Source organism: Haliotis asinina, chromosome 13 (genome assembly GCF_037392515.1).
Source record: "Haliotis asinina isolate JCU_RB_2024 chromosome 13, JCU_Hal_asi_v2, whole genome shotgun sequence".
Lineage (NCBI taxonomy): Eukaryota > Metazoa > Mollusca > Gastropoda > Lepetellida > Haliotidae > Haliotis > Haliotis asinina.
In genome coordinates, this window is record NC_090292.1 from 42,192,257 (window position 1) to 42,216,776 (window position 24,520).

The 24,520-nt window shown below is 40.5% G+C and overlaps 1 protein-coding gene across 1 annotated transcript in view; it reads right to left on the reverse strand.

Moving 5' to 3' along the window:
* Window positions 1-24,520, reverse strand: part of LOC137259557 (titin-like) — a 136,708-nt gene that overhangs the window by 80,266 nt on the left and 31,922 nt on the right. Inside the window, exon 4 of the mRNA XM_067797185.1 lies at window positions 6,682-6,889. Within this exon, the coding sequence (XP_067653286.1) occupies window positions 6,682-6,889 (208 nt within the window). The remainder of the gene's footprint in view (window positions 1-6,681; window positions 6,890-24,520) is intronic.

Consider the following 24,520-nt stretch of genomic DNA (forward strand, 5'->3'; position numbering starts at 1 on the left):
CGGCCTGGTAAAACGGCGCGTGTCCCGTGAGCAACTCGAAGTCGAGCGGCACGCAGAATCGATTCCCGTATGCTAGAGCGATGGCCTTTTCACCGTCCGATAGCTTGTCTTGCTGGTCTTGCGTGAAGACATACCCTATGCGCGCCCGGGTTGATTTGCTGATACCCTGGTACACATCATTGACTCGTTCTCCCTCGCTTTTCCAGAGATCCTTGTAGCAGTGAAACACGTCGCTGTCGTCGATGCTCAGCACCTCGTTACCGCTGATCTTGACGGTCGTTTTCTTGATGATAGCTCGACCCACGTTCCGCACTAGCTCGCGTTTGTCGTTGTCGGAGGTCAACGTGATATTGAACGCCAGTCGAACAGTGCCTGGTACAATGAGGTCATTCTCACCAAGGTTTGGAAATCTAACCAGCAGAGTTTGATTCTGGTCTATCTTGCTGGGATTGTTGGTGATAGTCACCGACTGGCGCACGGCTCTGGCTCCTAATGGCTCTCTCAATTTTCTGAAAGGATCTAATTTTCTGCCGTACATTGTTATATAAAAGAAATATATTTTTAATACTAATGGATGAAGACATACCTATGGATGATATGTGGGACGATAGTGCCCAGGCATTCAATGATGACCAGGAGACCTCATTCTCGCAAGGTGACGAGCTCCTTAAAGGCGCCGTCGATGATTATTACAACGCAGTTGAAAATAAATCCAAACTCAAGCCGTTGGGAAGGAACTATTCCGATTTTACCCTCAGCAATGGCACGCTGCGTTTGAAGTCTCGCCCGGAGATCGATCTCATGAATAAACGCACTAGAGAACCGCTTGCTTTATCAACATTGGCCGGTAAACATGGAAGTCAGTTGGTCCAAGATGAACTAGGTTTCATAGATTACGGTGGCGCGCGACCTAAGGAGTATCCTCCGAAGTTAGTTCAAGGTCTGGAAGGCATAAGGGACGCCACATCAGATCAAAACATGACTTATGATATTAAAAAGGTGTTGGCCGACTACGAGAACGAGCCCTTCCCGGGGCTCGAATTTACCGTTCGGGAACTGAGGGGGTTGGACCTGTTGATGCAAACCATTCGTGGTCAGCTCTGGAAAAGCACATCCAAAATGAGTGAAATAGACGACCACATCGCCTATGAAAAGAAAAAACTCGGTGAAACTGAGGACGAATCTATGAAAGCCACCATTGAGGAACGAATACGTAATTTGGAAGATGAAAGGCAGACCTGGTTGGAGACAGCGTCCGGCTACAAAGAAAAGCTTAGATCCCAGGTCAGCCGTATACGGGAAACCATCAATCAAGTCCTCCACCGAGACACCACGTTAGCAGACAGGATTCGGATATTGTTCCGGGAGCAAGGGATCACCATCGCCAGCATTCTAACTGCATTGGGTTTCATCATATCAACCCTGGTGGTGTCACTGACAGGGGGAACCCCTGTGGGGCCTGCCGGCGGCGGGGGAACTCCCACAGGTGGTGGTGTTAAAGACTGGATTAAAAAACTCGGGGAAGGCCTAGCTAAACTGGCTGGTAAAGCCGCCGAAGCCCTTCCCGGCATCCTGGGTAGCATCGTCTCGTGGTTGTTGAGCGCTCTGTCTAAAACTGCCATGTGGCTCAGTCAAAACCTGTGGGCAGCCATCGTCGCCGTGGCGGGTCTGGTGTACGTAGCGGCTAAGAAATCTTTAACCAAATAAGTCCCAAAGTTACCCCACCAACCACTAGGGCTGTTTTATTATCAATATGCTGCTGATAGGGGGGTACCCCCACATGCACATGAGGGTGTGTGGGGGACACATGAACTTTAGGCTCCGGGGGTGGCGCCACTATACCCTTTTCACGTGGTTGGGTGTGTGGGATATGTGGGGTGTTAATATCGGGGTTGATACCCAACTTTTGGTCCGCCGTGGCTATAACTATTTCGTTGTTATAACCCACCACTTTTTTTACTCTCAGTTGCATATCACTCGGAGCCATGTACAACCCCACGCCGAACACGTAATTGACTTTCGATCTGGCGTATTCTAACACGTTTTGGTAGCGTTCGATGGCCCTCGGGAGATCAACTGGAGAATTGATAGCATCATCAACGTTGGAAACGAATTGTGTCTGAGCGTCGTAAGCAGTTCCCTTACCGAGGATGTTGGAACGCGTCATCGACTGCGCACCCAACAGCGCCCACACGTACGTTCGAATCGAGTCGTTCAAGCGTATTGTACCAGCACGAGTGAATTCTTTCGATGTTTTTGAGATCATTTTAGTCCAGGCTGTGGCTGCATCAGGATTGGTTTGCTTTATACAGCTGACATGGATCTTTTCATTCGCTGTGGGGCCTGTAAATGTATGACGGTTTGGGTTGTATGAACCATCTTTAGAACCGGCCTGATATGTTCCGGACCTGTAGAAGTACACGAGAACTATACCGAGACCATGGTTCACACCAGGAAGGCGAAAGTCTTTATTCGTTGGAATCTCAAACTCCCCACAAATACGTTCATAAGCGCGTCTATCATAGGGGTTATTCGTCATACTCCACGCTTTATCTTGGGGGAGAGGAGCACTTATTTCCTTCAATATTCGTCTCGTTTGATAATAAATATGAAACAAAATAACCGCCTTACTCAGTTCGTCTATACCGTAGTCTGGTGTCACACCCGACCCTGTCGTCGCACACCACACAGCAAAGTTTAGTTGGTTCTGCCAAAACTGCATTGGGTTTTGATTCCAGTTTACCACCGCCTGCGCGTTATTAACGGACACGATATATTTTTCAAAGATATCAATAAAGGTTGTTTTAAACCCCGTACCATCTGCATTCACCACGATTTTCAAGTGTGCTAAATCCATATTATAATATATAATTCATATATTATAATATGTACATAACACTTCCAGGAATAACGAGCGGTGAGGCCGTTCAGCTGACGCACGCGATCGATAACACGTCAGGTCAACTCGAAGTCGCACTCTGCGATATCACCTACCTACCGCAATGGACTAACATCAATATCAGCAACAATAAGCTGTTCGTCAGTGGAACTCGCAGTCAGATAACTGACGGCTACTACAGCGTGTGCTCTCTAAACGATGAGGTCTTCAAACCCCTGGGAGCCGAACTCAAGATGAACGACTCAAACGGCACAGTGGTGTTAATCAACAATGGAAGAAACCCTTTGAGGCTCGGCCGACCATTAGCAAGGATGCTCGGTATATCTCCTGACGAGATAAAACCAACAACAACCGTCACAGGCACGAAGTTACCCGACCTAGTACCGTACCGAGAGCTGTACATTCATCTCGATCAGGTGAGCACAACGTACAACATTCAAGGAGGTCACCCTTCCACTATACTGAGAGCAGTGCCGGTGAAAACTGAGAAATACAACGACGGTAGAACCGAGTCGTTTTTACCACGGCAGTATAAGAGATTAACCCAGGGCAACATACCTGAGCTGACAATATCGGTGTTAGATATAAATCATAATCCTGTAAATATAGGATACCTCAGCTTAACGCTTCATGTAAAATGACCAGCGCACAAGGGCCCGGAGTGAAAAAATGCGTCAATATCGGGATCTCCGACCTCGGAGACACGCGCGGTTTCGACGCTCCCGGAGTAGATGGTAAATCGTACGCCTTGCAATTGAAAAACAACATTTACAAACGCGTTGAAATCCCCTCCGGTGGAACCCTAAGTGATATGATAGATACCACAAGAGCAACAGTCAACACTAAGTACGCCCTTGTCAACACCGGTGATAATAATTGGATAATATACCCATCGTTCGGTGGTAAACTGTTCGACTTAGACGATGTTGAGAGCACTACCGTCGCCCGAAACAAGCCATATATGCTCGTCTTCACCGAAGATGACAAGTGGGTGTTGTTACCCGATAACGACTGGTTTCTCAATATTAAACTCGTCTCCCCTTACGTGTTTACGGATAACAAAGACAACCACCTAAACAAAGTCGTGAACAATGGAACCCTGCTCGTGGCTTACGTCCCAACTCAGAGACGTAGCGTAGTTGTCAGACCAGTCAACACTATAGCAGCCCACATGCTATCGAGTAAACCAGCCATACAAAACGTGAAATTACAGTTGGTGTCTGAATTCGAAGGTGTGGTCACTATACTAGAGGATCTACCAGCAAACTCAACACTGGTCATTAAAGTCTACCTAGGGGAACCATCGGGGAATAATATCGAGATCGTGAAGGGGATCAAACTCGGGTGGGTGAAACAACACCAGTATCAAGTTTGCAACGTTTACGTGCGGGTGGGTGTCGGCTCCAACACCAGTCTGCAGGGGGTCAACGTGATCGTGGAAAACAAGATATCACTAACCAATATCTTCCTGCCTGACAACATACACTTCATGGGTATGAAGTTCACCCCTGAATTATTATCAGAAAACCAGTTGGAAATTATATCGTAATAGTATAATAATGACCAGTCATCATCCCAACACTACACTTAACGACTTAGGAGATACGGAGGGATTCGATCAGCCTGGTGAGGAAGATGAATTATACATCCTGCACTTCAAAGACAACGTGTACAGACGGGTGCCGTTATCAGATTTTAAAGAACCCAAATGGCTGATCAACTTAACACTCACCTCACCTTATATCACAATAGACGAAAATGAGTGGATCTCTAAGATTAGGAACAACGGTATCTGGCCCGGGGATTTCATTCCGGAGAGGGGATTAGTACACATGATATCAGGAGATATCGAAAAAAATGGGTTAAGGACTATAGTAAAAAATAAATTAACATTTAGCAATAATCCTTATATCGAAAATCTTGTTAATAGAAGATTCTCCCCTTTCACACTCATCATAGAAGTCTTCTTTTGGGTTTTAGGTAATGAAAACCCCCCAAGAGTATGCCAAATTTTACCCGGGGTGTCAATCCACTGGTATGACGAACACATACACCAATATTGTCGTATTATTATACAACAGGATACCCCCACTAGTCCTATAACCAGCTTAATAAGCCTCCGTGGGGTTTTTATTACAACAGGAAAGCCTATTAGATTCTCACCTATTACCCTGACTAGTTGTCTAGAACTTGTAGACTTCAAATTCATTGATAGACTTTTAACTGAACCCCAATTAAAATATCTTCCAAAATATATATTATAGGATGGGTCTGTACCCAGTCGTAGAGGAAGTAGCGAAGACGTTGGAAACCGTAGATGGGTTTCGCTTGAGGCAGTTATGTGATGTGAAACGCCAACTAGAACAAGACCGTGACACGCGGAAAGCTCTATGTAAAAAGTACAATAGAGCTTTCAATATCGTGGACGGGGCTGACACTACCCTTATGGCAACCAGCATGGGACTAGGGGCGGCAGGCGTTGGGTTGTTGGCTACCATCGTGGCTGCACCTATAGTGCTAGGTATTGAAATAACGGCTGGGGTGACAGGGTTGGTAGGGTTGGCGCTTAAGTTAGTATCACGCAGACTTAATCGTAAGGCATTGAAACACGACGAGATCAGGGTTCTGGCCGAAGCAAAGCTGAACACAGTGAGTGAGCGAATTTCCACGGCACTCTCTGACAGTAAGATCTCAGAAGAGGAGTTTCGTTCAATCCTATCTGAACTCAAAAAATATAACGGAATGAAACAAGATATTCGGTCCAAGTCTCGTAAGTCTGCTATCAGCGAGGACGAGAAAAAAAAATACATAGAACAGGGGATACAAAAAGCCCAGCAAGCCTTTATTATGAACACCAAAGAGATCGTAGGCGGTTCACGTTAAACTGTTTCATCGATATAAACATAACATAGGGGAACACGAGGGTGATAGCCGTAAGCGAGCCACCGATCCTATATGGTCAGTCAAAACTTACAACATAGATAAAGTGGATATGAAAGCCGACGAACCTAACTTGTACTACTTGAGGGATGGGCCGGGTAGGGGGTTTGTAAGAGAAGAATTATTGATCGTACCGTACGGCACAGTGTTACCTCCTACCAAGGCATAGTAATTACCGCCAACTTTTTTGTAGTAGGGGTAATAGTAGCAAGAGCTAATGACCCAACCAAAGCCTTATTTAGTAAATAAGGCTTTGTAGAGACATTTCTTGAAAGTGAGCCAGAACCCCCATTCCCTATACTACTATTGTCATAAATTGCGTAAATTCCTTTGTACACTTTTGCTGAATATAACATCGAGAAAACCTGATGAAAATATTTATAAGGAGGAGAGACGATACATGCAAGTGTCATAGCTGCCATCCGCATGTCACCACACCAGCAACTAGTAATCCTCCCAGGGAGTTGAGATTAATAATACAATGTTTGAGATTATATCCATGATTGAGGAAAAACAAAGCGCCAGTTTGAGCAGCTGAACTGGATACTGCACTAGGCAAATATTAGCATTATTATTATTATGAAATGTTTGAAATGATATTGATATTTTAGAATGACTGTACTAAAATTTTAATCAAACTCAAGTTTTTAACATTTATTTATTTAATATTTTAACTCAAATTCAGTTGAATGTTAACACTAAACTCACAAATGTAGTGAGTACGTAAAGTTCTATGGAGTTTTCAAAACAGTGGGTCCTCCATTTTGTTAATCACATATGGGTGAGAATTCAGTGAGTTTAAGAGAAAGTACTGTAGAAAAGTTACTTTGGGTGTCGCTTACCTATAATCCTGCCCAGACAATATCCTGGGACTCGGACCTCTTCTGTGAAAATGTCAGGCATTTCTGCTATGATTCTGCGTATGAGTAGCTCCGCGTGTTGAGCAGCGTCCGAGGTTCCGCGGATCACTACAGTCCGTTCCTCTTCTTTTTGCGTACTCAGTGCGTTTTCTTCCTTGAAGTGCACCTTCGCTCCACTTTCTTCTTGTATCTGAGGAGAGAGGAAAATTAAGTAACATAGACGGACCTCTGAATGAACCTGGTGAAGATGTTAGTGGCATGGGGGCTGGTGGATGGATTGAGTGATTGAGTGATTGACTGAGTTGCTGAGTGATAAGAGTTATTGAGTGAATGAGAGATAAAATTGCTGAGTGAGTGATAGAGCTGCTTAATGAATGAGTGATTTGTTGAGAAACAGAATTGCTGAGTGAGTCAGCAACAGTGTGAGTTGCTGAGTGAGTCAACAACAGTGTGAGTTGCTGAGTGAGTCAGCAACAGTGTGAGTTGCTGAGTGAGTCAGCAACAGTGTGAGTTGCTGAGTGAGTGAGTGAGTGACTCAACAACAGTCTAAGTGAGTGAGTCAGTCAGTCAGCAACAGTGTAAGTTGCTGAATCAGTCAGTAACAGTGTGAGTGAGTTGCTGAGTGAGTGATAGAATTGCTGAGTGAGTGAGTGAGCACGTAGCAACAGTATAAGCGAGTGAGTTGCTGAATGTGAGTGTGTGGTGGAACAAGTGAGTTGCTGAATGTGAGTGTGTGGTGGAACAAGTGAGTTGCTGAATGTGAGTGTGTGGTGGAACAAGTGAGTTGTTGAATGTGAGTGTGAGGTGGAACAAGTGAGTTGCTGAATGTGAGTGTGTGGTGAAACAAGTGAGTTGCTGAATGTGAGTGTGTGGTGGAACAAGTGAGTTGCTGAATGTGAGTGTGTGGTGGAACAAGTGAGCTACTGAGTGAGTCACAGGTAGAGTGAGTGACTGGTAGTCAGTGAGAGACCTCAGCAAGTGTAAGTTGTTAGATAATCAGTCCTTGAAGAACTGTAAAGTAACTAGAAAATCACAGTTCAAAACAAGCATGGAAATATTAAAGTATTTTCTTCACGAAGACAACACAATAGTGGGTGAGTGGGTGTGTGGGTGAGTGAACAAGTTGCAAGGTGAGTGAGCGAGTTAGTGAAAGGCTATATGTGACTTGCAAAGTGAGTGAGTTAGTGATAGGCTGTGAGTGACTTGCAAAACAAGTGACAGATTTTGAGTTGAAATGTGAGTGAGTGATAATAAGGCTATGAGAGAGTTCTGTGAGTGAGTGAGTGATAATATGGCTACGAGAAAGTTGTGAGTGAGTGAGTGATAATATGGCTACGAGAGAGTTGTGAGAGTGAGTGAGTGATAATAACGCTATGAGAGAGTTGTGAGTGAGTGAGTGATAATAAGGCTATGAGAGTTGTGAGTGAGTGATATTAATTATAAGGCTATGAGAGTTGTGAGTGAGTGAGTGAGTGATAATAAGGTTATGAGAGAGTTGTACGTGAGTTGGAAGGTCTTCATAAGAGTGAGTGAGTGACTTTCATTTTGAGTGAGTGTGATGGGAAGTTGTTTGGAGAGTCCTTATGACAGTGAGAGTAAGTGAGAGAAAGAGTCAGAGTAAAAACTGTCAGCAAGAGATAGTTGCAGCCAAAAGCTAGGAATTGTGAGTGCGTTTGTCTTAAAGTCACATCGCAGAACATTAACTTAATCTATGACAAAAGCTTTAAATGGCCTCTCTCAGACATTAACTACTTTCAAAAGGCAAAGTACAACTGCACACCGCTATAAAATAAAAATTATCATCAGACGAATCTGGATTTGAACCCAGACTCATAGCCTTGTGCCAAGAATCAGTACATTAGATTGGACCCCCTGTGAGACTTACAGACAACAAGCACAGAGCATGTTACCTTGACCCTGCTCACAGTTAACCATGATTCACCATTTCTGTAAGCTAATTACTTTCCCATAACTGGTCGGCGGTGAGAAATGGCTCACTTGCTACAGAAATCATAAACACTGGCAACAGCTTGGCTATTCTTGTATGTGAAAGATATTCTTGCCCTGCTCTACACTGATTAAAGAAAAACTGAAGGTACTGATGAATGGAAACTGCATGAAACAGCTACCAGGTATTTTGGGTGTGTGGATTTATTCCCAGATATTTCATTTTCACTGTGGCTTTGTTGTGGATGACGTGGTGGCTGAGAGGGTTAGATGACTGACTTTGTGAGCTGGCAATCAGGTGCCTGGCCCAGAGAGTTTGGGTTCGAATCCATGATGGGAGCAGGGCTGAGACGGTTCACAGATGCACTGATGCATAAAGATAAAGTTCAATGAGCTGTCGTATCGCTGACTGGTGTATCTATATAAAATGACACACGACTTTATTTCAAACCAGTATTATCTTAAACATGTTAAAGTATTAACTTAGAGAAAAACATGTGCAAGAGTTAATTGTTTGCCGTAACAATAGAGTTATTGTTATGCACAAATACCTTGAAACAGTCGATTTTAGTTGTGTTACTATGACACTCTTTCAAGGTGTATTCTTCATGATACGGATCATACTGCACGTAAAATATTGTAAATGTATCGTGTTATGACATAGTGTATCATCCCATCCCTAGATTGGACAAAAGTACTAGAAGTAGAGAAGGTAAGCTGAAAACTGACCTATGTTACATTTGACTACTTTCCATGATATAGGAAGTGATGATGTGGAAGTCGTGGTGGCTGAGTGGGTTAGACGGCTAGCTTTGTGTGCTGGCGACTGGGTGCCTGACTCTGATGGTAGTGGTTCGAATCCCGGATGGGACTCAACTAATAAAAAGTACTAGAATTTGTACTTTACTAAGAACGTGAAATCCCAAATATTGCACATGTTACATTTGACCACTTTCAAAATGGCATTGTGTAATCATACTTTCTATGATATTCACAAAAACATAACTAATACCAAAACGTTACACATACTAATAAAACATTCCAACCCTTGTGACTAACAATTCATATGGCATGAGGCAGGCAATTTAAAAAACAAACATAGTTCTAAAGAAATGGAGGAAACACATCTCAACTTGCCATGAACTAGAATCAACCAAATGTTCACCAGGAGAAATATCATAAACTTACAAAGATGATTGGATATCATTACATTGACATAATTGGAGAAAGGGTGTAAGTACTACTCATCTTACTAGGCTATCAAGCATAGAAACATCAATCTTGTTGTACTCTCCTCAGGGAGCGGAGAATAGAAATTGAGTACCCACAGACCCATTGACCGAGTGATCAAATAACATGTCTAGAGGAGTGACTGAGATTAACGCCACACTCAGCAATAATTCAAGCTTTAAGACTATGGTATGGAGTCTGAACCTAACAATCTAGTGATCAACAGCATGAGCATCAATTTAGGCCACTGGGAGCCAATGACATGTGTCAACCGAGTCATTTAGCCCAACCACCTGATCCTGTTAGTCGCCTCTAATGACAAGCACAAGTTACTGGAGCTCAGTTCTAGCCCAGATCTTCTTGGGTCCTGTCTGGAGGAGGACAACGTTGAGGCTGATACTATGAGCATCCCACTACAGTTTGCAAGCTTTGATATTACACAAACACCACATATAAGGCACTGAGTTTGACCAAACATTCGATTTTTCCCTCAGAGAGAAATATGGAAAGAATCAAACAAAGATGTAGAGTAAAAATTATGAGCGAATATGTAAATACATGAGATTAAATGACATTAAAAAGGACCTCACCCAAAGCAATTTAGGAACACATTTAAAATCATAAATTCACTGCTTACAATACTTTTTGAATGTTCTTATTTGCCAGACTTGTTTATGTTTGGCGCATGAGTCACAAAAGGGAGGGAGTGAACAGTTTAATTCTGTCTAAATGGATGTGAATTGTCTTCTGTTTCACAGGAAGCTGACGTTTATTTGTGCACTGTACGGCTGTATACTGTACAGACAGTTTGGTAGCCAAGAGGTTGATGTATTAGGCTGCTGCACTTTAACTATGGGTTTGTTTCCAACATGTATGTAACCATGGAACAATGTCAAAATTGTCATGGAATCATATATCACTCTACCCAGACATGTGTAACAATGCTACATATCAGATTTCATAAGAATTTTTCTGTTTCTCTAAAGACCAAGACTAAGTTTTCAGCTGCTCATGCTTGTCGTAAGAGCTGATAAACTGGATTGGGAGTTCAGACTAGCTGACTTGGTTGACATATGCCATCGTATCTCGGTTGGATAGGTCGATGTTCATGCTGGTGATCACTGGACTGTCTGGTCCAGACACCACAGTTAGTCCAAGCCTGGTTAACTTTGGTTGGTCCAACCATGGGGAAACACACATCTATGCTTGGACCAACCAAGGCTATATGTTTCCCTACAGTTGGACCAAGCATGAATGTCTGTTTCCCTACAGCTGGACCAAGCACGGATGTGTGTTTCCCTACATTTGGAAAAAGCATGTGCGTTTCCCTACAGTTGGACCAAGCATGGATGATTGTTTCCCTACAATTGGAAAAAGCATGAATGTGAGTTTCCCTACAGTTGGAAAAAGCATGGATGTGAGTTTCCCTACAGTTGGACCAAACGTGGATGTGTTTTTCCCTACAGTTATACCAAGCATAGATGTCTGTTTCCCTACAGTTATACCAAGCATGGATGTCTGTTTCTCTACAGTTGGACCATGTTTCTGTTACTGTGAAGCTGTTTGTTTTTTCATGGTAATGGGCCACGGACAAGTAAACATGTACCCAGCTGGTCGGATGCTCCACATCCGGAGGGGATCAGACCCAGTCTGGAGGTGATATTGGAACAGTAGAGGTAATGGTGTGGACTGGGGTCATGTCAGTGCTGCTGTTTAAACTGTAGGAAAACAAAGGGTCCGTAGCTCACCTGCACAGCTTTGACTCAGAGCAAGTAAGTTTTGTAATCATAACAGCCACTGATTATTAATACTTACATAATGAACCTAACAGTGATGGGGGGATGTGGGTGAGGATAGATGGGTGAAGATGTGGGTGAGGATGGATGGGTGAAGATGTGGGTGAGGATGGGTGGTTGAGGATGTGGGTGAAGATGGATGGTTGAAAACAGTGAGGATGGACGGTTGAAAACAGTGAGGATGGATGGTTGAAAACAGTGAGTGAGTGAGGGTGGGTTGGTGAAAACAATGAGGGAGTGAGGATGGATGGTTGAAAACAGTGAGGATGGATGGGTGAGAACAGTGAGGATGGATGGTTGAAAACAGTGAGTGAGTGAGGATGGGTGGGTGGGTGAAAAGAATGAGTGAGCGAAAGAATGTGTGAGTGGGTGGACCAATTGTGGAGCAAGTGTGCTGTAGATTGAATGCATGAGTGACAGGGAGGTCAGACTGGAAGATAAGTGAGTGAGTGATTTGCAGCTGGAAAGTTATTGGGATGGTTGTTTTGAGTGAGTGAGTTTTCAGTGAAAGAGATAAAGTGAGTGAGCCACTTTTCGCGATACTGCAGCAATATAACGGCAGGGGACACCAGACACTGGCTTCACACTAATTGTACCAGTATGGGGAATCAAAACCTGCATGACAAGTGAACACTTTAACCAATGTCCCTTTTTGAGATTTTTTAACTTACTGAAATTTGGATTACAAATGAATATGATTATCCCAGTATATCAAGAAGCCAGTCTGATCACCCTGTCCAAGTTAGTTGCCCCTAATTATGACCAACGACATTCTGTATACTTGATCTCACCAAGGAGTAGGTAATCATGTGTACAAATGATAACAGATTTATGCAGGTGAAACTGTAAGAAAGGATGTAGACTGCACAGCACAGGTTAATGCATAAATAACTTTGTCAGCACTTGTGCACATGCTTCTCAATACCTGGCTGTCCCTTTCTCTACACTCCTCCCTAGTAAGAAATAGTGAACTGTGTCAATGTTTTCATGATAGATTGTTAAATAACTTCTTTTATTTTCAGGACAAAAAAAATCTGTAAAAACCTCACAAAGTTGATATGATGTTTTCATTATTGGCATTTCATTGTTTATTAGTTTTCAAGTCAGACTGCAATTCATCTGTCTGCTTTTGAGCCAAACGGACTAAATGTCAAAAACACTACCACGCCTAGTATGGAGATAACATAGCAACAATATTGCCCTTTATCCCGACAAACATTACAAGGTCTCTCGTTTGCCCTTAAAACAATAACAGGGCTGGGAATGTCACTCTCAAGGCATTTAATCATACCATCAAAAGGTGCACCAAGATGGAGGACTGGGTGGCACCACCAGCCAATGCCTTTTCAAGCGTGCTTGATGTTTCCGCAGAAAATAGCTAGTCTTGGAGGGAAAAGTGTCTCCAGCTGTTTGGCACTTGTGTAAATCTTCTATAGATTTCTAAGTATAGGCTCTGACATAAAACCTTATCGGATGCATTGAATATGTCAGGACAGATTTCACCAAAGTTCGGTTGGATCGTCTGGCGGTTTGGTGGGAATATCATGGGTGGTGGTGTTTGGGGATTTGGTGAGGATTTGCAAGGGGATTAGGGGACTATATGTTTGTTGTGTTGATATTTGTGTTGAATGAATTTATCATCCAACTGACTTGCATGGGAGATGTACCTATAATGGCTACATCAAATGTCCTTTGTAGACAATATTGTTGCATTAAGCTGAAAAACTGAATCATGGGACATTGTGTCATTGGGTACCATGAAATCATAATCAGTGATGGATAAATTGCTTGACTGACTGATTGCTTGATTGCTTGACTGCTTTACTAACAGCTTGATCAATTGCTTAACTGACTTCTTGAAGGCTTGACTGACTGCTTGCTTGTGACTGCTTGTCTGACTAACTGCCTCAGACTGACTGACTGACTGACTGACTACTTGACTGGCTGACTGACTGACTGAGTGACTGACCGACCAACTGACAGCTTGACTGAATGCTTCACTGACCGACTGATTGCTTGACTGTGTGCTTGACTGACAGATTGCTTGAGGGATTAAGTGTGCAAGGGGGTGGGTTTGGGTGACTGAACTAGTGAGTGAGTGAGTGAGTGAGTGAGTGAGTTGATTCTGTTAAACTCTCAACAGCAAGTCAGTCATATGACAACAGATCTATCCAGTTGGGGAAAGCAAAAACTGACTTCTACCTTTCACCCTTACTCAATGAAACTCCAAACACGGCGTGCGGACATACCTCACATATAACCAGGACAATCTGATATTCAAACCCACAATCATATTTGTCAGCTGCTTCTTAGGAATGTAACTATACATGGCAACCTGGGCTAAATTAGACTGAGCATAGTCATATCTGTTTCAGAGTTACAGGCTCGTAACATGCACTGCAGTCTTCACAAATATCGTTCTTAATAAAAGAAACTTTCAGCTGAAAAACAATAGCAGCAAGAAGGCACAACCTATTGTAGTGAAATTTCACTTTCTGTCTTGTGACCAGCTTGTGTCATTATAACTAAGAGATATGATGTTAAATAATTAGAAACCCGTTAATGGTCTTTTCATTAAAGCTATTTAGAACTTAAGATAAAAACTGACAAGAATTTCCATTTATTAAATAAGCCAATGTAAGTGTAATGTCTGGAACAGAATTTAAATGTTATTTGATATATCCAACATTACACCTAAGACACAGAATACTTGCATATCAAAATCGCAGAAAAATTGCATTAAAATATTTGAATAATGACTCACATACACAAAACTTTAAAAAAATATTTTGAAACACTTTTAATAAAAACTATTTACAACCGATTGCAGAAAAAAGTATCAAAATTACTGACAAAAACGTCAAACAGTTAATTAGAAGACCTGAACTAGATTATCTTGCATAGAGCCCTACTAAAGTAAAAACAGAATATGCATTACAATATTTTCCACCACAGATATAAAAAAAAATACCAGATTTAAATTCATAGTAGATAAAAAACAGTTTGTCTCAGCTAAACATTAAGACACCCATCCAGTTTATATCTGAACAAAGTATCTCATGGTCTAAATGTAGTACTATTACACTAAATGTATCTGTATAAAATATATGTTAATTTCATTTTAATCACAAACACTGTATCAAATCTAAAATCTAAGCCTACCGATCACTTGAGTACATCCAGAAATCCTGTACCAAACCCTCAACACAGGCTCCGTGAGACACCTCCGAGCGAAAAGATTATAAATATATGGCACCATTTGGAAAGGGCAGGGTTTTATACCAGGGAAACAATACCTTAGCTCCTACGTAATAACGGAAGGCCTCTGCAAAACACACGCCCCACTACCAGGGGTTTATCACACACAGATGATGTCTCAGGAGTGCTGCCCGAAACGGCCACTATATATAACTGTTGCTAGGCAAAAGTAACCAATATTTTCGATTCATTCAAAGAAAATTAAGACAATGGGTCAGTTTGATCTTTTCTGTTGCTGGAATATAAACTGGCATGATAAGGGGGTAGTTCTTGGTGCATGTATGAACCAGCTGACTTTGCCAAGTTTCCACAAGGATCATAGACATTGGAAGGATTCTATTCCACAAGGATCAAAGTTATTGGTGGGACTTTCTTTCACAAGGATAAATTATATTGGCAGAATTTTATTCCATAAGGATCATAACTTATTGGTAGGATTTTATTCCACACAGACCATGGACATTGGTAGGATTTTATCCCACACAGACCATGGACATTGGTAGGATTTTATTCCACACAGACCATGGACATTGGTAGGATTTTATTCCACATAGAAAAATAGATATTGGTAGGACTTTATTCCTCAGGGATCATAGATATTGGTAGGATTGTAAGTTAAATGATCTTAGCAACAATGTAATTATGAAAATATGTGCCCCACTGAATTTGAGTAAAAATAGGCCAGAGGTCATGTAGCTCACCTTAGTAATTGCTGTAAATAGCTGACTCAATATATCTACATCCTTGAGTCTGGGTCATAACAGGTTCTTGGTGCTATATACATCGTATAGCTCCGGTATGCTATCCAATATAACTTTTGGGGTTTACGCCCCAGTCAAACAGATTGTTTGATCCTTGCTTGTTTAATGCTTCATCCCAAAATATTCAGTTGTTCTATTTGAACATTCTTTCATTACTGAAGAATAGGTCCTTCTTGCTATAGACATGTTATAGCTCACCTGGGAAACTGCTGCAAACAGTTGAACATATCTACTACCTTTTGCTCAGGCAGTGTTCAAAAGTAAGGTCAGTCCTTCAGCCCGAAGCCAACAGAAAACTATTCTTCAGGTCCCTATGGCCGACAGCTTTTTCATCCACAATAGCTAACAGTATTAGTTTGTAGAAAATATCATTCAGTAATTTCTAGTTTTACAGTCACACCATCAGATCCCTGTACTCGCTTCTTATGACAAGCATGGGTTACTGAAGATCAGTTTAAGCCTGGATCTTCATGGGTTTTCTGAGCTAGTGCCCAAGGAAATGATTTGTAAAACAATGGTCATTTTGATAAGGGTGTTGTGTTTCTCTTAAAGTTCATACTTTTGTATATTCAAGGGTATTTTAGAATTTTATTCAATGCAGTATTATGACACTATCACTACTTGTTTACAGGTTATGTGAACAAAGAAATACACACAATCTATGAAAAGCAATAACATTTATTATCATGAAAATATAGAATAATAAAATAAAATGATTCAAGTATATGATTCAGTTGCACGAAAAGCAAATGCTTCTACATTTGAGCTGAAAATTAGCCTCTTAGTAGATCTGGATAAATGTATGAAATATATATTGTTATCAGTTGCAAGGACAACATCATATTTGTCTAATGACATCTACAGGCACAAGATGTCCAAACACTGTTTGTACTTAACACACAAACCCAGTGCCCCCAAGTCCAGACAGACACTGGCCAACAGATAAAATTCAGTCACTATGTCAAGAATGGAGAGACTACATGATCTGAGGTAGATCTAACATCCTCATGGCAACCAGCCAACATTTGTTGCTCTCCAGCTGGCGGCCATATTGGATTTCCTCAACTTGGGGTATATTCTGGCCATTGTTGTAAATGTCAAACAGCGCTCAATAAGAGAAAGCAATCACTTTTCTGACAGACCAATGTCTTCATCCTTCTGTACGAGTAAATAGCTGACGAGTGTAGCACCAAAAGACGTAAAAAATATTAAACTTCCAGAATTATAAAGAAAGTTTAAGATATTTCAATAGTTTACAAGGCTCATGCTGATATGTAACAAAACTTCAAGGCATGTTCAAGGCTTTTCAAGGCGGTAACCTATTATTAATTTTCAAGTTATTACGTTTAGGCATACACTGGAAATATTTGTTTAATCCAGTACCCTGTACTGTCAAACTTTCAGCTGTTTCGCCTAATTTAACAGTTGATTGTTTGCTGCTTACTGCAATTCAATGATTCTATGAAACTTTGTAAACTACCGAAAAAATAACTGAGCCAAAGATAGATAATGCAGTGACTGATCTTATAAACAACAAGTGTTTGCAACTAATGTGGAAGTGTCACAGCCGCTAAAGAAGAATGAATTATTTACAACATATTCACTACTTTTTACTCACACAAGATGCATGATATGACTAGTGTCTGATAATCACTCACACAATATATTGTGTCGAAAAAATTAAGGACATTGTTTGCAATGTTTTATGCATTAACATAAGTTCTAAAAGTGGACGAAGTGTTGTGGTCACTTGAAATAAGATGAAGGTCACTCATATCTACTGGTGTCTGCGTAATTCCCCAATGTTGACTGTCACCAAATTTTAAGACTTTGTGTACAACAGTTCATGAGATATCCCATTAACAAGAAACAGGATGTACGTACAGACACTGCTGAATACATGGTCCTCCGTTCTGACCGTTGAAATTCTATGAGCAATAAATATTCTCAAAACTGTTAATGTACAATAACATGGAGGAAATACAAATGCTATTCATGTTTTTAAAAAATGCGGGGTACACCAGAAAATGGGCTTCACACTTTGTACCCATGTGGGGAATCGAACTTGGGTCTTCAGTGTGACGAGCAAACGCTTTAACCACTAGGCTACCCCACCGTCCCTAAAGGATCATTCAAGCATTTCTTCACAAATTATTCCGTTTAAATAATGGAGACCTTCAAAATATCAGATGATTAGCTCTTGACTACATATTGCTATTCTCTGTTTCAATCTTCATGTTATGTTTAATAGTTTTGCTTTGTGCCATACCGTTCCTCTAAGGTTGCACAACATGACCTTGACCTTCACTACTTGCCACAAAACCATGCTTTTTGTAACTGATAGGATCGGGTGGTCAGGTTTGCTGATTTGTTGATGCATGTTATTGTCACCCATTTATACCCTATCATGCTGATGATGTCAGTCACTAGATTGTCTGGTCCAGATTTGATTGACAAGCCTTAAATGCATAATTTTCCCTTCTGCCTAGCCCTCTCTGCAAAGCTGTAGCCCCAAATGAAGATACTGTTGAGGTGATGTTAAATTTTAACTGAAGTTTTCCTCAGGTTCTGAATCTCACATCTCACTGGGGTTCCTTTTCAATTTAAAATGAATTGTCTGCTTATATAAAAATAATATATATATTCAGAGACTAGGGTTACTATGTATGTTAAACTATCTCAGCTTGCTAGCACTATAAGATATGTCATGGCCAACACAAATCGTACAACATGTGCCATCATCTTCTTCACCATTTCACTTCACCAAGGAACCGAAAGGCTCTGATCCTTGAATTCATTAGGATCCTCTGGTACCATATACTAGAATGACCATTTGTCAAAACCCCTTTTGGGCCATGTTTGACTGCAAATACTGGTCAAGCATTGTTTCAAATCCTGAGATAATGTTTATTATGTTTTTCCAGCAAGTGCATTTTGAATTCATTTTTAGGTATATTTGTGTGATTGTAGACGCATGACATTTGTAAAAATGTCATCCCAAAATATCTCAAACATCCATTTCTTGTGCCACAAAGAGGCGAAATCGACAAGTCGACCCTCACACAATGCTGACGGACAGCATGTTCATTTCATGTGTATGAGTAATGTATTTGTGCTGGCACCGTGCCAGCAGCTTGCCGTCAACACGCTGTCTGGTCAAGGAAGAAGGGGGAATTGTGGGAAATATTTTGCACATTTCATACCAATGTTGTTTATATCATGTGAAATTAACATGAATTGTTACCACATGTCAGAAGCATGGATATATAACAAGACGAAAATGGTTTTGATTTAATCTGATTTCTACAGCAATGCCTTTGTTATAATTTGGATTTGGGGGCAACCTATTTTCCTGTTGTAGCACCATTTTTTTTGTATTCATGACCATTTGTTTGTTAGTTTTTTAGGAATATTCCAGAAATATGTCTGTCTTTATGTAATTTACTTCTGACAAAACAATCCACTGACTGACTTTAAGAGCATTCATGTATTCAAATGGGTCCGATCATGTTAGTTGCCAGTACAAGCATCGGCTGCTCAGAATCAACTCTACCCAAGATCTTCACAGGTGTCATGAGCTTCTGACAATAAAGGAAAACCACACTAACACAATGTCTCGGGATACATTTAATTTTGAAAATTTCTGAATTTCTGCATCACACGCAAGTAGTGTAACTATAAATATAATTTTCCAACATGAGATGACTAGCCCCAGATCCGTAATACCACCACTGGCTAATTTTATTTTTACAAAATGTCAAGTAAAGAAGTTACCGGTAAATGCAACCTTCACACTTCTCATCGTCGGCTTTCCTTAGTGTCAATACTTACTGCAGTGGGTTTTTGTTCATAGTGGTATAAAGTAACCAGCTATGTAATCAACAAAACAAGGTGACATCACATTTTGTGGGCACAAGAAGGGGTGATGATTGCAAATGGCTTCCAGGAACAGACGTTTCATTCACGATTGGAACATTTGGCATTTTCAATTTGCTGACTGAATGATTAAAACAATCAGTGCGTATACAAAATGAAATCATGCATTGAAAGTATCAAGTCCGCCGAATTTCCATTATATTCACGAATCAAGGTTCGTGTATTTACATGCGAGAGTATATACTGGACATTGACCAGTATCATGTCACTAGGACAGTTAAATTTGAGGGTTTGTCTGGTAGACAAATATCCATTTAAAATGGATATCATATTCCTGGCAGTTACAACAGTACGTCACATGACTAAAATGTCAGGCATTGACCTATTCTTGCCCTGATCTTCAAGGATCTGTGGGTTCATCTCCCATATGGGACTGAAGATAAATACTTGAATTTGTTTTTTCATAAGAAAACAGAATCCCATGTGAAATATACACTTCAGACGTAACCCTGCTTTCCGCAACAAAAAAATACTATGGCTGAGAATAGCATGCCTCATAACTAGTACAAATGATATCACTGCTTATTGCAGACAACAAAGAAAACAGCAGTTTATTTGAGCAGCTTTCAAAATGAAGCTTATATAGAGGCGTTAAATAGGTACAGAACATTCATAAATCAGATCAGAATCAAATCAGATAAGTTAAATGTCACACCTTCTCAATCATTCACAATTCTGTAGAGATTTGAAACAACTTTCATGTTGCCTGGATTTGGCCGTTTGGTTTCCAGCTATATGGTGGCGTTCTGTAGATAATTGAGTCTAGACTAGATAATTCAGTGATAAACATCATGAGCATCAATCTCTGCACTTTGGATAAGATGACATGTCAGAGACTGACCACCTGATCCTGTTAGTCGCCTCTTACATCTGCTGCATAACAAAGGTCTGTGGTTTGATTCCCATGGTGCCATACCCAAACATGTGACTTCTCTTAATACTCTGTCTTCTGTTCAGCGTTGAGTGAGTGAGTTGAGGAGTGAGCGAGCAGGTTGAGTTTTTACGCAGCTTTTACCAATATCAGAGTGGGGGACACTAGAAATCACTTAACACACTGTAAGGGGAATCAAACCTGGGTCTTCAGCACGATGAGTCAGTGCTTTAACCTTGAGGCTACCCAGCCAACCATTCTACCAACTCAGCCAACCACTAATCTCAAATGTTTTCAGCTTTGTGCCAGGTAATGAAAATTTCAATATTTTCAGTGATGGAAGGCACAGAGTACCCTAGTGATTAAAGTATTAGCTCGTTATGCTGGAGGTCTGGGTAATTCCCCATGAGGGTACAATGTGAGAAGCCTATTAAACTAAAAGTGCTTTATGGTTCAACTTCTTTATTATACAGAAGTTGAACCATAAAGCACTTTCAGTTTGATTCCTCCAACTTCTAAATGCCTTTGAAACAACTGAGAAGCCTATTGCTTGTGTCCCTAAAGCCAATATATATTTTTCCAATACATTGCTAAAAGTGACATAAACTCACCTGCCTCTCTAACCAGTGATTAATATCATGAGTACAACCCACAACGCTTGTGTGTACTACTCAAACCATCAAGCAATACCATAAATTAAATCCCCCCCAAAACATAAATCACAGCTTCCACAGAACTACAGTGACTTACCTGACTAATGGAACCTCTTTACCTTCCCACTTTAAAATAATGATCACTCTCATTGGAAACGTAACTGCTGTTGCAGAAATGATACCCATATGCAAGGTGTATTTTGAAAACAAAAATAGAAGGCTCAAGTACTTCCATGTGATGAAAATAGATGTTAACAGGTTAAAGTCTGAAGTGCCGTGTCTTGATTCTACAGCCTGTATGAACACCGTTAAACAATGAACACTATCAAGGACACAGAGACAATAATCGGGTCTCCAAGGTGAGGAAAGTTTCTTAAATGTCAAAGTGATTTTTAAAATGAAAAACTTAGCTTACTTTTTTGGAAGGAGTACATTTCAGTGCATTTTCCTCCCTTAAACAGCTTCTCAAATATTTTAGGGTGATTTGTTAATTTGTTTGGAAACTAATTGGACATGGTTTGCATGTACACAAACTCATATATGAGTAAAAATACCAGTATCAAAATAATAAGTCAATGCAAATGTATAACAGCATATAACCATATCATAAATATAAAAAGTATTCTTTGTTGTTTGTTTAACAACTCACTAGGCAATAACTCAAGCTAATACAATGGTGGTCTGTAAAAAATCAAATCTGGAGCAGACAATTCAGTGACTGATAGCATGAGCACTGATCTGTGCGACTGGGATATGATGACACGTGTCAACAATGACAGCGAGTCTGACCACCTCATTCAGACTCACCGCCTGATGCAGTGTTCACGAATAGTGTCTGACCCTCTGACAAATCTGGCAGATTTGCCAGTGGTCAGACAGAAGTCCCCAACCTGCTGGCCCCAGTGTCTGACTGAATACATTACAATGACTTTGTCTGAAGTTGTTATTTGTGGCACGTGACACTTGTTCACTGTTTAAAAATCTATGTTTATAATGTTTGTCATTATATAATGTTGATAATTTCAATGCCAATTATGAGAAACATTAAATCTGAAATGTGTGTTCAATTTTATTCTGTGGGTCCTGTGAATTTTCAGAGGGTCAAACAGACATCTGAAACGTACAGGACCCATTGTCCTGTTGCTTTGAAAAACCATTCGTGAACACTGCTGATGAGCACACACGTGAGCCATAACACTACTATTTTCAATAGTAATATTCTTTTCAAACAGAAGATGCATGGAAATCTTAGACTTACCATTAGGAACAATAAGTAACTATTTGAATTGCACCTGTTGTGAACCATGATATTCATAACCTCAAATGCAAAACATTAGCTTAATATCTGTTCAAAACACACAGCAATAAGCACTCATCAACAGCACATACATTTCAAGCTGCATGAAGTACATGATGCAATAGATTCCAGCCACATGTCCATGAGGTTGTTTTTTTGTGCAGGCACGTGTGTTGTTTACTCAAATAATTCACGGCATACGCACGCACCTTCAATTCGGCACATCAGAAAGGCCAATATAAGCATCAACGTTTCTCACATGATGGGAGTGTTGAGCACAGCATCACGATCTCCCATCTTCAGTAGCCCTGACATTTAACAGAGGAACTGGTTCGTGATTGGAAATAGACAAAACGTGAGCATCACGCTGTGGTTTGTGATCATGACTATATTTGGCAGAGAATCGTGTATGATATTAATTAGAATATTCCCATTTGTCTCATGAATTTTATATGATCACTTGAGGGGATGTTTCCGTTTAATTGTTTACTTTCTGTAAATATAAATAATATATATAATATTCCTCATAACAATCCTAAATATGATCATATCTTTTTTCATCTTAAAGCTTTAATCCCAAACCAGATTGATCACATTCAACCTAGATATGTTTCATTATTACACAATCAACCTAAACTTACTCCTTAACACACTCTAAACCTTATCTGCTATCCTACTGCAAAAACAATATCTGTGTTACATGATAACCAATAAAACAATTTCTCTGTTATACCATGAGCTGTTCAACAATATCTCTCTTATACCATAAACAGTTCAACAATATCTCTCTCATACCATAAGCAATTCAACAACATATCTGTTAGGCTAGATTTACACATGATCATGTTTTTTCACACATGCATTACCGAGTGCGTTTTTAGAAATATGCTAGTTGTGATCATCTGCAATATAAGACGTTTTGACTTAGTAATGGCAATAAAGGTTGATTTTATGCTACTAATAAATGAGGAAGAGGAAGAAGAGATTGAGGAAGAACCATGACAGAACATGGAATGGAGGAAGAACCGTGACAGAACATGGAATGGAGGAAGAACCGTGACAGAACATGGAATGGAGGAAGAACCATGACAGAACATGGAATGGAGGAAGAACCGTGACAGAACATGGAATGGAGGAAGAACCGTGACAGAACATGGAATGGAGGAAGAACCGTGACAGAACATGGAATGGAGGAAGAACCGTGACAGAACATGGAATGGAGGAAGAACCGTGACAGAACATGGAATGGAGGAAGAACCGTGACAGAACATGGAATGGAGGAAGAACCATGACAGAACATGGAATGGAGGAAGAACCAAGACAGAACATGGAATGGAGGAAGAACCAAGACAGAACATGGAATGGAGAAAGAACCACGACAGAGCATGGAATGGAGGAAGAACCGTGACAGAACATGGAATGGAGGAAGAACTGTGACAGAACATGGAAGGGAGGAAGAACTGTGACAGAACATGGAAGGGAGGAAGAACCATGACAGAACATGGAGAGGATGGGTTCATCCTTTAAACCAACAAAGATTACTTGAAGGAGAATGTAATCACCTAACAAGTGAATTAGAAGAGGGCAAAAAATTCCAAAACTATTTGAGGCTATCTAAAGAGCAATTCTATGCATACATACAATATCAAAACACACAAGAATGCAACCCGCTATTTCAGCACTGGAAAGACTCGCGGTCACCTTAATATATATTCAGGGCTTTCCTGAGTTCCTTAAAAATCTGCAATGGTGCACAAAATGTAGCGATTCAAATTAAATAAAACAATCGTTGATGTGTCTTCGAAACATTAAACCAAAGGTAAGAAGAAAATATAACACAAAAAAAACATATGGGAACAACAAAAAGTTTGTTAGTTGATATTATAAACTTATATGAGGTTATTTATTACTCGGGCTGAAGTAAATGCAACTTATTGTGTGCTTAGTGGGCACTTTAAGGACATGTTAAAACAATTGCAGCAAAACAACTGATTCAATATTTGTTGAGTTTAGTGAAATGAAGCATTGTCAAAAAAAGCAGAAAACAAGGGTGTTGAAAGACACTAGCACCA